Genomic DNA, 13220 nt, shown 5'->3' on the forward strand with positions numbered 1-13220 from the left:
ATAAGGGACAGGATACTCAAAATGTAAGTAGCTTAGTTTGCAGGCACAATACTATGAGTGTAAGTAGGGCTTCCATAGCTTTATTCACCATCTTCAGGATACCGACACTCTTACCAGGAAGCAACTGCAAGAGGCTCCAAGATTACCAATAATTAGCTATCTACCGAGCGTACCGGAGGTGGGATTGTCAATCGTAATTAGCTCCCCACTCTTTAGTCTTACAGAGCACGAGCATAAGGTCTTTTCCAGAAAAGAGATGTAGTCGTGAGGAAGCATTGATGAAGTGAGGTCTAGATGCCTCAGCATCCTCTTGAAGTGCATGATGATCTCGTAGAAAGAAGTTCCGCTAAAGATGCATTCGGAAAACCCAAGTCTAATCAGATTTGGATATCTAAGATATATTGCCTTGAATGCCTTGCTATCTATCTCTGCCTGGGTCACATGGAGTGCTTTCAGATTGGGAAGGGTCTCTCTCATATACTTCAAGTCACTTCCTCCAACATGTATCGCTTCCACCATCTCCAGATCAAGCTTTGAAAGGCACCTCAGGATACCCACACATCGAACGACGCTTGAAAAGGAGCACAGCCTTACATCTAGACACATGCCTTCTTCGGCAATTCTGAACCATCCCAGGCCCCTTTCAATGCATAAGTCAGCAAACCGCTGAACACTAACACCCATGCTGGCCAACACTATCTTTTTTAGGCCTGGCATCTCTCTAAGCCTCTCTAGAAGCCTTTCCTGCCAATCATTGCATCCTAAGATGTCGACGTTCGTCAGCGACACACTTACTAGTGACTCTATCCCAAGAATGTTTGCCATGTCTTCATATGGTATTCTAACGTCCTTTAGGGCTATTTCCTGGAGCACGGTATTCACAGGGCCTTTCATTCTCACGCTAGAGACTTTAAGAAGCTTTAGTTTCTTGACACAGGTATTGCTAATGGAAGACATATCAAAGGCAGACGAGTCAATGACCTTTAAGACCCTAAGGTTGATAAAGGGATGGAGGTCGATGTCGAAGGAGGCCCTGGACTCGTAGTATCCCCTTCTCTCATATGGTTTCCTCCAGGGAGCAAGAACAGATATCTCCCTTGGAGACGTGCATTTACAGAAAACCCTTAGACGCCTGTCATATCTTGCCATCCAATACACTAAATCCCAGGCAATACGAAGCACGGGGCCGGAGATAGTCCTTTGTGCCAGGAATTTCTTGCTTCTAACCTTGAGGTCGGCTATTCTTCTCATGCTCCAAGGGATCTCCTCACCAGCATATTTCAGTATTCTTCTCTCTCCCCTGAGGAAGAATGAATCTAAAAGAATCCAGCGTGGTGGTCATGTCGATAGGCATGTTTGTTTTTCTTGCAGGTGCCGTCCTTCTGATGGACAGAGCACTGATGATATCTGGTAATCTCCTGATAATCATAGGCATTTCTCTTCTGGCAAGGTCCAGGATGCTTACCTTGCTACGCCCCGAGAAAATACAAGGCATGGCGATCTTTACAATGGGCATACTGTTTCTGGTTTACAGGTTTTTGGCATTTGGCTTTCTTTTGGAGATTCTGGGCCTGTTCTTGCTTTTAAGAGATAGCATTCCTACGTTTAGAAGCGTTCTGAGAAGCTTGGTGTTTGGAAAGTTAGAAAGACTTATGAGATAGATCTGCGCTGAATTAAAATCGATGAATTTATTTTGTGATCAAAGATTTGTTCCCACTCCTATGCTCCTCCTCTCCAGGGCATCCAGCCTCCAGGGAAGACTCGTCCTGAATATCTTCTCTCAAGATCTTTAGTCCATATGTATTGAGCATCCTTATCGCATTTATCTCTTCGTCGTTGCATCTGTCTGCATCCCATCGATGCTTTCTCTTGAAAATCTCAAGAACTTTCCTAATGCATCCATAGGCCTCCTTCACGTCCACCAGCCCAATCATCAGCCTGTTGCAGAGCACATCGCATATCCTGACAGCCATTTCATTGTCTATGCAGTACTCCACCTCCTCACAGAAGTAGGAATACTTCTCCGACAGAAGGCTCTTCTTGCCTTTTTTAATGTAGTTCGCAAGCCTTAAGGCACCAGTTCCATAGAATCTTACAAGCCTTTTTGCAACATCCTTTGTCACATTCAACTTCTTTTGCACACAGATCCAAGTGTCTTCGCTGTACTCATCAGCCCCGAGTATCTGCACATACTTCGTCACGCATGGCCCCTTCGGCTTCAAGTAAAACGCACTGACAGCCAAATCTATGGCATCCTCCGCTATCTTTCTGTATATCGTCCACTTGCCTCCAGTGACTGTCAGGAGTCCATTCTTCTCAACCTGCACAAAATGCTTTCTGACAATCGAGCTTGTTTCGGAAACCTCGATGTCCTTGACAAGAGGCCTTATTCCAGTCCATATTGCCGAGACTTCGTCTTTCGTTAGCTTTGGATTCTGAGACGTGTAGGCCCTGACCTCGTGAATCAGGAACTCCAGATCCTCCTTCGTTGGAGAGGGAGACGCCTCGTTCTTTGCCTTGATGTCGGTAGACCCTACAAGTGTCTTTCCCATCCATGGCATGAAGAAAGCTATTCTGTTATCGCCCGTAAGAGGATCCAGAAACCCCATCTCCTTAGGAGCATACTCCTTTGGGATGACAATGTGTGTTCCAGAGCTTTGGACCATGATCTCCCTTGCATCTCCATCGTTCATTCTCCTCAGGTCGTCTGCAAAGTTTCCTGTGCTGTTTATGACACCCGCACTCCTGATCTCAACTTCGGACCCCGAAATCAAGTCTTTGCATCGGACCCCGGCAATCTTCCCCTCTTTCATCACTAAAGACTTTGCAGATAGGTAATTCACAGCTACAGCCCCATGGTAGACAGCAGTCATCACCAGCATCACATTGTTTCGGACATCGTCTTGCTGCCCATCAAAATAAACCATCGCCCCGCAAAGGTTTTTCTTGTTGACATGAGGGAATGCATCTATAGCCTCCTTTCTACTAATGAAATAGCTTTTCCCTAATGACTTCAGTCCAGAAATCCAATCATAAAGCTTCAGTCCAAGGTAGAAGTAGGGAACGAGAATCTTGCTGTATATGGGAACCAGTATCTTAATGCTGTTTGTAAGGTACGGAGATATCTTGAACATCGTACTTCTCTCATCCAGTGCTTGCCATACCAGCCTGTATTGTGACAAGTCCAGGTTGCTAACAGCACTTGCAAGGTACCTTACCCCGCCGTGCACAAGCTTGGTTGATTTTGAGCTGGTTCCTGACCCAAAGTCAAGGGCCTCCACCAATGCTACATTCAGTCCCCTTGTTGCAGCATCGAGCGCACACCCCGCGCCCGTGCTTCCCCCACCAACTATCACCAAGTCGAACACTTCGGATTCAAGCCTCTCCATCATAGCCTTCCTAGAAGGTGCCTCCCAATCCTCAGAGGGCTTCTTGATGTGCTTGAGCCTTCCCATCACGAATATCTTTTTGTAGAGATACCGGGAAGCCATAACTACAGAAAGGAACAAAAACACCAGTGCAACCAGCATGGCAATGTTTTCCCTCCATACTTCTTATACTTGCTATGTCCAATTGCTAGTTGACAGCCAGCAGACAAATAGACCGAATAGGGATTCTGTAATTTAGTTGATAGCTGCACATCCTATTGGTCTCGAACCCTTTTACTGCAAATAAAAAAATTCCTGAGGCCTTTACAGATGGAGGGAGCTGGGTTTGCTGACATACTGCAGTCGTTCGAGAAGAAAGCAGAGGGAGAGGAGTACGTGAGTGTGGAGAGAGACTACAACGAGAGGAGAGTGATAGAAAACGATGTGAGACGCACTGAGCTGCTGGGCATGGACAAGAAGAATCACAAGGCGGCCAAGTTTCTGAAGAAGTTGCTTTTTGTGGAGCTTGATAAGATCCCAATCAGATACACACAGGGCATGAGTGAGGTTGCATCTGTGTTTGTTCTCTACTATCTGCAGGAGATTGTTGAGGAGGAAATAGCCAAGGAGATTATTGGAGGAGAATCTTTAGAGTCTTCGGAAGAAGATGCCTCTGAGAATTTTATTGAGGTATCTGAGGAAGAAAATGCAGAGCTTAAGAGATTTGTTTCGAGGCACAAGGACGTGATAGCCAAGGTTGGTGTTGTGCTCACAAACGTGTTTAGGAAGAAGCTGGAGCCGCTTGTTGCCGACGATTTCAAGATGTATAAGGAGAACATGGGGATATTTGTGGAGATAATGAAGAAGAGAGGAATAAAGATTCCCGAGCTAGAAAGCTATAAGTTCATGGGGTCGATCCTGACGTTCTTCCTGAGGAACCTTTCAAAAACAGAGGATGTTCACAGGGTGTTTGGAATAATTCTTTCGTGTCCTAATACTTGCCCATTTATCCTCTTGGTATTGTTCTATGGTAAGATTGCCAACAATAAGCTTGTAGAGAATATTGACGATGACTTATTCACAAAAGTGGTAAAGCTTGAAGAGGAGTTTGTTGAGGCGAAGAAGAGAATTGGAAGAAAAGGGCCTGGGTTTTCGAAAAGGAAGATTGTGGCGATAGGGAGTGTGATTAGCATAGTCACTGCGATTGTTGTGTATAAAATAACAAGGAGAGAATAAAGTCTTTTTTCTAGCACTTGCCTGATTTTTATTAATGAAGAAAACGAGTTTACGGATTATGAAGACCAATAGTGGTTGAGTATAGATGGTGAAAGCTTTTCAAACACGGTCATTTAATTCCAAGTGCCTTGTTAATCTCTTTCTCAAAGAACTTCTCAATAACAGGCCTCCTCTTCTTCCCGGTCGGCGTAACAAACTCCCCAGAACAGAGGGCCTCAAGCCCCTGCCGCACAACAATAACACGCCACGGAATCTCAAGCTTCGTTATCTTCTTCTGCTTAAACAGCCTCTCCCCAGTTGAAAGAACATGCTGGAAAATCTCCTTGTCGCTCTTCTGCGTCCCAGGACACACAGCAATCGCAACAATCTTGTCACTGTCAGACCTCCGCGGAATGCACATGTCCTGCACAACCTCGCCGTCGCTGTAAAGCACCTCAAGCTTCTCGGGGTCAATGTACTCCCCCTGAGACGTCTTGAACCCGTCCTTCACACGCCCAATCACAGAAAACATCCCAGTCCTCGTGTCAAACATCCCAATGTCCCCAGTCCGGAGCCATCCGTCAGAAGTAAACAGCTCGCGCGTCTCCTCAGGCCTCTTGAAGTACCCCTGCGTCACATTGTCGCCCCGAAGCAGAATCTCCCCAACCCTGCACGACGGATACCGCCGCACATACTCAGACCTCAGCTCGTCGCTTATCTCCCCAAGCTTCACCTCGTTCGACGGAAACGGAATCCCAACATTGTCGTACACGTGGTTGTCGAGAGGCTGCACAATCCCCGCACCAACATTCTCAGTCTGCCCATACCCTTGGAAAATCCTGCACGAAAGCACAGCCTGCATGTACACCAGGACATCCTTCTTCAGAGGCGCAGACCCACACAGAATCTTCTCAATCCTCCCCCCAAACTCCCTCGATATCCGGTTGAACACAAGCCAGTCAAGGAACCGGTTCTTCAGCTCCCCCTTCACAGCTACACCCCACATCTTGTACCAGAGCGCCGCACGGAAAACCCCCCGCACAAAAATGTTCTTCTGCCGCACATTCTCCTCAATCTTCTCCTTAAATAGGTTCAGCACACGCGGAACAGAAATAATAAACGTCGGCTTCGCAACAAGGTAGTCCTCCTTGATCTCCCGAGGATTCCCCCGGTAGAACACTATCTTGCATCCATACGCCATCGAAATGTTGATGCATATCCTCTCCATCACATGTGCCAGAGGCAGGTACGACAGGTACACATCGTCCCGCGAAAGACGCACCATCTCCCCCTCGTTGGATCCGCGGAATATCCCTGCAACACCAGAAATAAAGTTCTTGTGCGTCAGCATCACTCCCTTCGGCTTCCCAGACGTCCCGCTCGTGTAGCATATCGTCGCAAGGTCGTCCCCGCTTGGATACCGGGTGCCGTCCACATCCACGTCAGTAGACACAACATCCCAAAAGTACTCCACCCGGACACCGACATTCTCAAGCATCTCCTTGACATTCTCGTCACGGTCCATCAGAATCACACACGAAAGCTTCCCCCTGCTCTCAAGAACACTCTCAAGCAGCAGCTTGGCCTTGTCCGCAGACGCAATACACACCTTCATCTCAGTCTCCTCAAGAATCAGCTGCACATTCTCGGGCGAAAACGTCGAGTACAGCGGGACATTCGTGCACCCGCACATGTACGACGCCATCTCCGCAACAATCCACTCGTACCTGTTCACAGAGTAGATTCCGACAATGTCCTTTGGCTCTGTCATCTTGCTGAGGAAGCTTGCAATGCCCTTGACATCTCTCAGGGTCTCGCTTGCAGACTTGTACACAACCTCTCCGCCGGATATTGTCCCAAAGAGGGGGTCGCTGCCCGCTGTGCTGCACCTGGTGAGGAAGATCTCCAAGACTGTCTTCGACCCGTCTGGTGCACACACAACACCCTGCTGGAAGTTGACGTGCTGCACAGACCCATCGTCCATAACTCTGATTCTCCCCATTATATCCCTAGGGATTGAAATTAAGATTTTAATAAAATATCCTATCGAAAACACCTCACAAACAGCTTCATTCAACCTTAGACTTCCGAATATATCACCTCTATCTTTCGCATGCATTCATTTATTCTGTCGACTATAGAAGAGTCGCCTGTCGCTCCTTCAGCACTAATACATGCCTCTCTGCACCCGTTCTTAACTCTTATAACACCCTCATCCTTCTCAATCACAAAGTAATTCTTTAGAACACTAATCAAAAGCTCATCCTTTCCCATCTTGCTCAGCTTAACACTCTTTGTCTTCAACCCAATCCCAGATATCATCCTGCTTATCGATATCGCCAGGACATCGTCTGCATAGTTGCTCTTCCATTCAAGCACAACCTCTTGTCCATCCAGCCTAACATGGACATTACCTATCATAAACCCAGAATCAACCTCGACAAGTTCAGAAAACCCATCCATAAGAACTTGCTTCAGCAGCATCGCCGTGGAATTGTACGGTATCCTTTGCCTTTCATATATGCACATCTCCTTGTATTTGGCCTCAACCAGCTCATCTCTCTTGTAAATCCTTATGTCGTCCTCCGTCCCTATGATAATCCCCTCAAACTCTCCTTCAACATTGGTAAATATCTTCGCCTCATTGTCCTTGACAAGATCAAACTCCGCCTCCTCCCCATTCCGGAGGGTATAAAGCACCATCTCAACCCCCTTCTTCTCATTTCTTTGCTGAATAACATTCCTAAGCCTTTGCATCTCATTCATCTCTCCATGCACAAAAAAGAGATGCTTCGGCTGGCACTCCTCAATAAACTGGCTGTTCTGCGTGAAGTCCACATGTGCACTGAACGAGATATATTCTACAGACATATTGAGCCGAAGCTTCTTTCCATTCAGCGCCTCTATCTCCTTCGGCTCGCTGAGTATTTCCTTTGCAAGTGTTCCATCCACACAATAGCCAGGTATTATCACCGCATTCCTGCTGTCAGAGCACCACCGCTCAAAAAGATCCCTTGAAAGCCCACTTTGAAGCATCCCAGGACTAGCCATTATCACACATGGCCCCTCGTCGTCAAACGAGTCTATGCCCTTAAGATTCTTGACATACTTAAACGCAAAAGGATTCCTGACAAGGCTCAGCTTCTGGATTCTCTCGTTCATCATCCCTATGTATGTCTGGTATACCCCCATACACCTCTTTGCCAGTGCAGATGCATAGTAGATGGGAATCTTCTGCAACGAAGCATTCGAGCCCCAATGCTCTTCAAGAATAAGAAGCAGCTCCTGTGCTCTTCCAAGGGCAAACACAGGAAGCAGGCACCTTCCACCCCTCTGAACAACATTCTGGACAATACTTGTAAACCTTCCTTCTCTTTCAGCCCTTGGAAGGTGGCATTGCACTCCGTATGTGGATTCTGTTATCAGTGCGTCTATTTTGCATCCAGGTGACTCGGCCGCTTTGAGGTGCCTGTCCTCTTCTCTGCTGAAGTCTCCTGTGTAAAGAACCTTGCTTTTCTCTATTTCAATCAGAAACATTGCTGCCCCCAGTACATGCCCTGCATTCAGCGCCTTGACTTTAATCCCTTTCACATTAACCTCTTGATGGTAATCAATCGGTATGATTCTATCGTAACACTTGACCAGATCGGTTTCCGTGTAGAAGTCTGCATCCGATGCTGCATTTATAAGCCTGATGTAATCGTTCAGAAGCCATTTAAGAATGGCCTTTGTAGGATGTGTCATATAGACCTTTCCTTTGAAGCTTGTTTTTTCTGTTAGAAATGGTAGAGCAGCAGCATGGTCGAGATGGAAGTGTGTGATAAATATAGCATCGATCTTCGAGAGGTCCACAAGATCCAAAAAGGGAAGAGATGCCACCCCGGTATATGCAGGATGTACCCCGCAGTCCAGCATTATAGTCCTACCCCCGCATTCAACAATAACACACGACCTTCCAACTTCATTTCCTGCCCCAAGAGGCATTATCTTTATCTTCTCATTGGAGAACATTCTAGGGGAGCAGAAGTAGATTGAATTTCATGCAGCCGCTTCTTCTTTTTGGCGAAGACGAACATAAAAAACCACCTAGTATTAATGAGCAGATGCCAAATATGGATAATTTGAAAATATATAATAATGGATAGACTAAGGTGCAATGGGAGGGATTAGGTTTACTGCAGTTAAATCGTTTTTTGCCAGTGTTGTGATACTTAGTAGTCTTGTGTTCGCAGATTATGCTCAAGTAACTAATGGCAAGGGCATTAAGGGTTTTGTACCTGATGCTCCGAAAGGTTCTATGAAGGCAGGCAGCCCAGGTAGCAATGAAAGTGCTATTGTTTCTAATCTCAGGGATATAATGGGGAGAATCAGAGTTATGGACGATGGGTCTGTGCAGCACGTCAACTTCCAGCAGGGTGTTGTGTGTGCACCAGACGGGTCGAAGACAGTCTTGGAGATCTTCCTCACCAGGTGCAGCACAGCGGGCAGCGACCCCCTCTTTGGGACAATATCCGGCGGAGAGGTTGTGTACAAGTCTGCAAGCGAGACCCTGAGAGATGTCAAGGGCATTGCAAGCTTCCTCAGCAAGATGACAGAGCCAAAGGACATTGTCGGAATCTACTCTGTGAACAGGTACGAGTGGATTGTTGCGGAGATGGCGTCGTACATGTGCGGGTGCACGAATGTCCCGCTGTACTCGACGTTTTCGCCCGAGAATGTGCAGCTGATTCTTGAGGAGACTGAGATGAAGGTGTGTATTGCGTCTGCGGACAAGGCCAAGCTGCTGCTTGAGAGTGTTCTTGAGAGCAGGGGGAAGCTTTCGTGTGTGATTCTGATGGACCGTGACGAGAATGTCAAGGAGATGCTTGAGAATGTCGGTGTCCGGGTGGAGTACTTTTGGGATGTTGTGTCTACTGACGTGGATGTGGACGGCACCCGGTATCCAAGCGGGGACGACCTTGCGACGATATGCTACACGAGCGGGACGTCTGGGAAGCCGAAGGGAGTGATGCTGACGCACAAGAACTTTATTTCTGGTGTTGCAGGGATATTCCGCGGATCCAACGAGGGGGAGATGGTGCGTCTTTCGCGGGACGATGTGTACCTGTCGTACCTGCCTCTGGCACATGTGATGGAGAGGATATGCATCAACATTTCGATGGCGTATGGATGCAAGATAGTGTTCTACCGGGGGAATCCTCGGGAGATCAAGGAGGACTACCTTGTTGCGAAGCCGACGTTTATTATTTCTGTTCCGCGTGTGCTGAACCTATTTAAGGAGAAGATTGAGGAGAATGTGCGGCAGAAGAACATTTTTGTGCGGGGGGTTTTCCGTGCGGCGCTCTGGTACAAGATGTGGGGTGTAGCTGTGAAGGGGGAGCTGAAGAACCGGTTCCTTGACTGGCTTGTGTTCAACCGGATATCGAGGGAGTTTGGGGGGAGGATTGAGAAGATTCTGTGTGGGTCTGCGCCTCTGAAGAAGGATGTCCTGGTGTACATGCAGGCTGTGCTTTCGTGCAGGATTTTCCAAGGGTATGGGCAGACTGAGAATGTTGGTGCGGGGATTGTGCAGCCTCTCGACAACCAGGTGTACGACAATGTTGGGATTCCGTTTCCGTCGAACGAGGTGAAGCTTGGGGAGATAAGCGACGAGCTGAGGTCTGAGTATGTGCGGCGGTATCCGTCGTGCAGGGTTGGGGAGATTCTGCTTCGGGGCGACAATGTGACGCAGGGGTACTTCAAGAGGCCTGAGGAGACGCGCGAGCTGTTTACTTCTGACGGATGGCTCCGGACTGGGGACATTGGGATGTTTGACACGAGGACTGGGATGTTTTCTGTGATTGGGCGTGTGAAGGACGGGTTCAAGACGTCTCAGGGGGAGTACATTGACCCCGAGAAGCTTGAGGTGCTTTACAGCGACGGCGAGGTTGTGCAGGACATGTGCATTCCGCGGAGGTCTGACAGTGACAAGATTGTTGCGATTGCTGTGTGTCCTGGGACGCAGAAGAGCGACAAGGAGATTTTCCAGCATGTTCTTTCAACTGGGGAGAGGCTGTTTAAGCAGAAGAAGATAACGAAGCTTGAGATTCCGTGGCGTGTTATTGTTGTGCGGCAGGGGCTTGAGGCCCTCTGTTCTGGGGAGTTTGTTACGCCGACCGGGAAGAAGAGGAGGCCTGTTATTGAGAAGTTCTTTGAGAAAGAGATTAACAAGGCACTTGGAATTAAATGACCGTGTTTGAAAAGCTTTCACCATCTATACTCAACCACTATTGGTCTTCATAATTTTTGCTAACCTTTCAAACCCTGAAATGGAAAATTCTTTGAATACCAAGAGGATCAGAACTGAAAAGCTTGGAATAGAAGGTGTTAGGGGGCAAATAGAGGAGTATGCTAGAATACTTGATCTGAAACATGTGGATGTTAACGAGCTGATGGACAAAATAATCTCTGGGTGGTGCGAAGACATGACCAGAAAGGAAGTTATGGACTACTGCAGTGAGACGGCTGCATCCATGATTACCAAGCATCCTGAGTATGGGCGAATTTCGTCGAGAATTGTTGTTTCGTACATCCACGAGGTCACGATGGATTCCTTCAGTGAGAAAATCAAGTACATACAAAAGCACCGAGGGACGATTTCCGAAGAGATGTATGAAATAATACTGGAGAATAAGGAGACCATTGACGCCATGATAAACTACGAGAACGATTTTCTGTTCAGTTATTTTGGAATACTTACCTTAATGAAGTCCTATCTTATAAGGGTGGGAGACGAGATTGTTGAGAGACCCCAGGATGTGTTTATGAGAACAGCTCTGCAGATCCACAAGACTGACTTCGAGAGGGTGAAGGAGACCTATGACATGCTTTCGGAGCACTACTTTACACATGCAACGCCAACTCTTTACAACTCATGCCTCAAGAATCCTCAGCTTGCAAGCTGCTTTCTTATATCGCCGAAGGAAGACTCTATTGAGGGTGTGTATCACATGGTGAACCAAGCGGCGATTATAACGAAGTACTCTGGAGGGATAGGACTCAATCTCCATAGCATCAGGTCGAAGGGGTCCCCTCTAAAGAACACTGGGGGAAGAAGCAACGGAATTGTCCCACTAATCCAAGTTTTCAATGCAACGAAGAGATACATCAACCAAGGGGCTGAGAGAAGGCCTGGGTCGATAGCGATTTATCTTGAACCGTGGCATATGGAGATATTTGACTTCTTGGACATAAGAAAGAACACAGGGCCTGAAGATCTCCGTGCAAGAGACATGTTTATTGCTCTGTGGGTCAATGACCTGTTTATGGAAAGGGTCAAGAACAACGAGGAATGGTCCCTGTTCTGCCCGAGCCAGGCTGTTGGGCTAGATGAGGTGTGGGGAGAGGAGTTCAATGCACTGTATTGCAAATATGAAAAGACCATCAGCAGGACTGTGGTCCCGGCGCAGAAGCTGTGGAAGGCTATAATAGAGGCGCAAATTGAGACTGGGACGCCATATATGTGCTACAAGGATGCATGCAATAGGCTCAGCAATATGCAACATCTTGGGACTATCAAGTCGTCGAACCTTTGTGCAGAGATAGTTGAGTATTCCTCAGGAGATGAGACTTCTGTGTGTAATCTTGCATCTATTTCCCTTCCCAAGTTTGTTAAGAATGGGGTGTTTGACTTTGAGTCTTTTAGGAGCATAGTTCGGATAATAACGATAAATCTGAATAGGGTGATAGATTGGAGCTACTATCCTATTGAGGAGGCAAAGACATCAAACATGAGGCACAGACCCATTGGGATAGGGGTGCAAGGGCTAGCGGACCTGTTTGCGATTTTGAGATTTCCGTTTGAAAGTGATGAGGCAAGGAAGCTGAACAAGGAAATTTTCGAGGCCATGTACTACTCTGCACTGGAAGCGTCATGTGAGCTGGCTGAAGCCGAAGGGCCATTTGAGTCTTACGAGGGATCGTCGATAAGCAAAGGGATTTTCCACTTTGAGTTAGCTGGAAAGAAGGCATCTAACAAATGGGATTGGGAGGGGCTTCGAGAAAGAATCAAAAGGTATGGGACGAGGAACAGCCTTCTGATTGCACTGATGCCAACTTCTGGGACCTCGCAGATATTTGGAAACAACGAGGCGTTTGAGCCGTATGCATCGAATATATACACAAGGAGAACGCATGCAGGAGAGTTCCAGATTGTCAATCAATATCTAATTGACGATCTTGTGAAGCTAGGGTTGTGGTCCTATGAAATGAAGAACCTGATTGTCGAGAACGAAGGGTCGATCCAGAATATCACTTCGATTCCATCGAAGATTAGAGAAATCTATAAGACTGTCTGGGAAATAAAGATGAAGTCTGTGATAGATCTGGCAGCAGATAGACAGGCGTTTATCGACCAATCTCAGTCTCTGAATATATTTATAGCAAAGCCGACATACTCTCAGCTTACCTCGATGCATTTTTATGGATACCACTGCGGACTGAAGACTGGGATGTACTATCTGAGGACAAGGCCCATAACGTCGGCAATCAAGTTTACGGTGGACAAGAAGCTTGCAGAGAAAACGCTATCCTCCATGAACTACGATGCCGATGAGCCTTGCTCGATGTGCTCTTCTTGATTAAACGTTATTGTCTTGA

At 47.2% G+C, this 13220-nt stretch overlaps 8 protein-coding genes across 8 annotated transcripts; 4 read left to right on the top strand and 4 right to left on the bottom strand.

The window, feature by feature from the left end:
• Positions 1–156: 156 nt before the first annotated feature.
• Positions 157–1251, bottom strand: EHEL_100860 (uncharacterized protein; the record flags this gene model as incomplete). The annotated part of the gene is made up of 1 exon (XM_003888111.1): positions 157–1251. One exon carries the CDS (start codon positions 1249–1251, stop codon positions 157–159), a length of 1095 nt encoding a protein of 364 aa, XP_003888160.1.
• Positions 1252–1310: 59 nt separating this feature from the next.
• On the top strand, positions 1311–1661 carry EHEL_100870 (uncharacterized protein; the record flags this gene model as incomplete). The annotated part of the gene is made up of 1 exon (XM_003888112.1): positions 1311–1661. One exon carries the CDS (start codon positions 1311–1313, stop codon positions 1659–1661), a length of 351 nt encoding a protein of 116 aa, XP_003888161.1.
• A 27-nt stretch (positions 1662–1688) lies between these two features.
• On the bottom strand, positions 1689–3530 carry EHEL_100880 (glycerol-3-phosphate dehydrogenase; the record flags this gene model as incomplete). Its single annotated transcript, XM_003888113.2, has 1 exon — positions 1689–3530. One exon carries the CDS (start codon positions 3528–3530, stop codon positions 1689–1691), a length of 1842 nt encoding a protein of 613 aa, XP_003888162.2.
• A 168-nt stretch (positions 3531–3698) lies between these two features.
• EHEL_100890 (uncharacterized protein) lies at positions 3699–4604 on the top strand (the record flags this gene model as incomplete). The annotated part of the gene is made up of 1 exon (XM_003888114.1): positions 3699–4604. One exon carries the CDS (start codon positions 3699–3701, stop codon positions 4602–4604), a length of 906 nt encoding a protein of 301 aa, XP_003888163.1.
• Positions 4605–4713: 109 nt separating this feature from the next.
• Positions 4714–6585, bottom strand: EHEL_100900 (long-chain acyl-CoA synthetase; the record flags this gene model as incomplete). Its single annotated transcript, XM_003888115.2, has 1 exon — positions 4714–6585. The coding sequence occupies one exon, from the start codon at positions 6583–6585 to the stop codon at positions 4714–4716; it is 1872 nt and encodes a 623-aa protein (XP_003888164.2).
• Positions 6586–6662: 77 nt separating this feature from the next.
• Positions 6663–8594, bottom strand: EHEL_100910 (putative RNA-processing beta-lactamase-fold exonuclease; the record flags this gene model as incomplete). The annotated part of the gene is made up of 1 exon (XM_003888116.1): positions 6663–8594. The coding sequence occupies one exon, from the start codon at positions 8592–8594 to the stop codon at positions 6663–6665; it is 1932 nt and encodes a 643-aa protein (XP_003888165.1).
• Positions 8595–8739: 145 nt separating this feature from the next.
• EHEL_100920 (long-chain acyl-CoA synthetase) lies at positions 8740–10812 on the top strand (the record flags this gene model as incomplete). The annotated part of the gene is made up of 1 exon (XM_003888117.1): positions 8740–10812. The coding sequence occupies one exon, from the start codon at positions 8740–8742 to the stop codon at positions 10810–10812; it is 2073 nt and encodes a 690-aa protein (XP_003888166.1).
• A 79-nt stretch (positions 10813–10891) lies between these two features.
• EHEL_100930 (ribonucleoside-diphosphate reductase) lies at positions 10892–13201 on the top strand (the record flags this gene model as incomplete). The annotated part of the gene is made up of 1 exon (XM_003888118.1): positions 10892–13201. The coding sequence occupies one exon, from the start codon at positions 10892–10894 to the stop codon at positions 13199–13201; it is 2310 nt and encodes a 769-aa protein (XP_003888167.1).
• Between the last annotated feature and the right edge of the window lie 19 nt (positions 13202–13220).

The sequence above is a fragment of the Encephalitozoon hellem genome, chromosome X (assembly GCF_000277815.2).
Source record: "Encephalitozoon hellem ATCC 50504 chromosome X, complete sequence".
NCBI lineage: Eukaryota > Fungi > Microsporidia > Unikaryonidae > Encephalitozoon > Encephalitozoon hellem.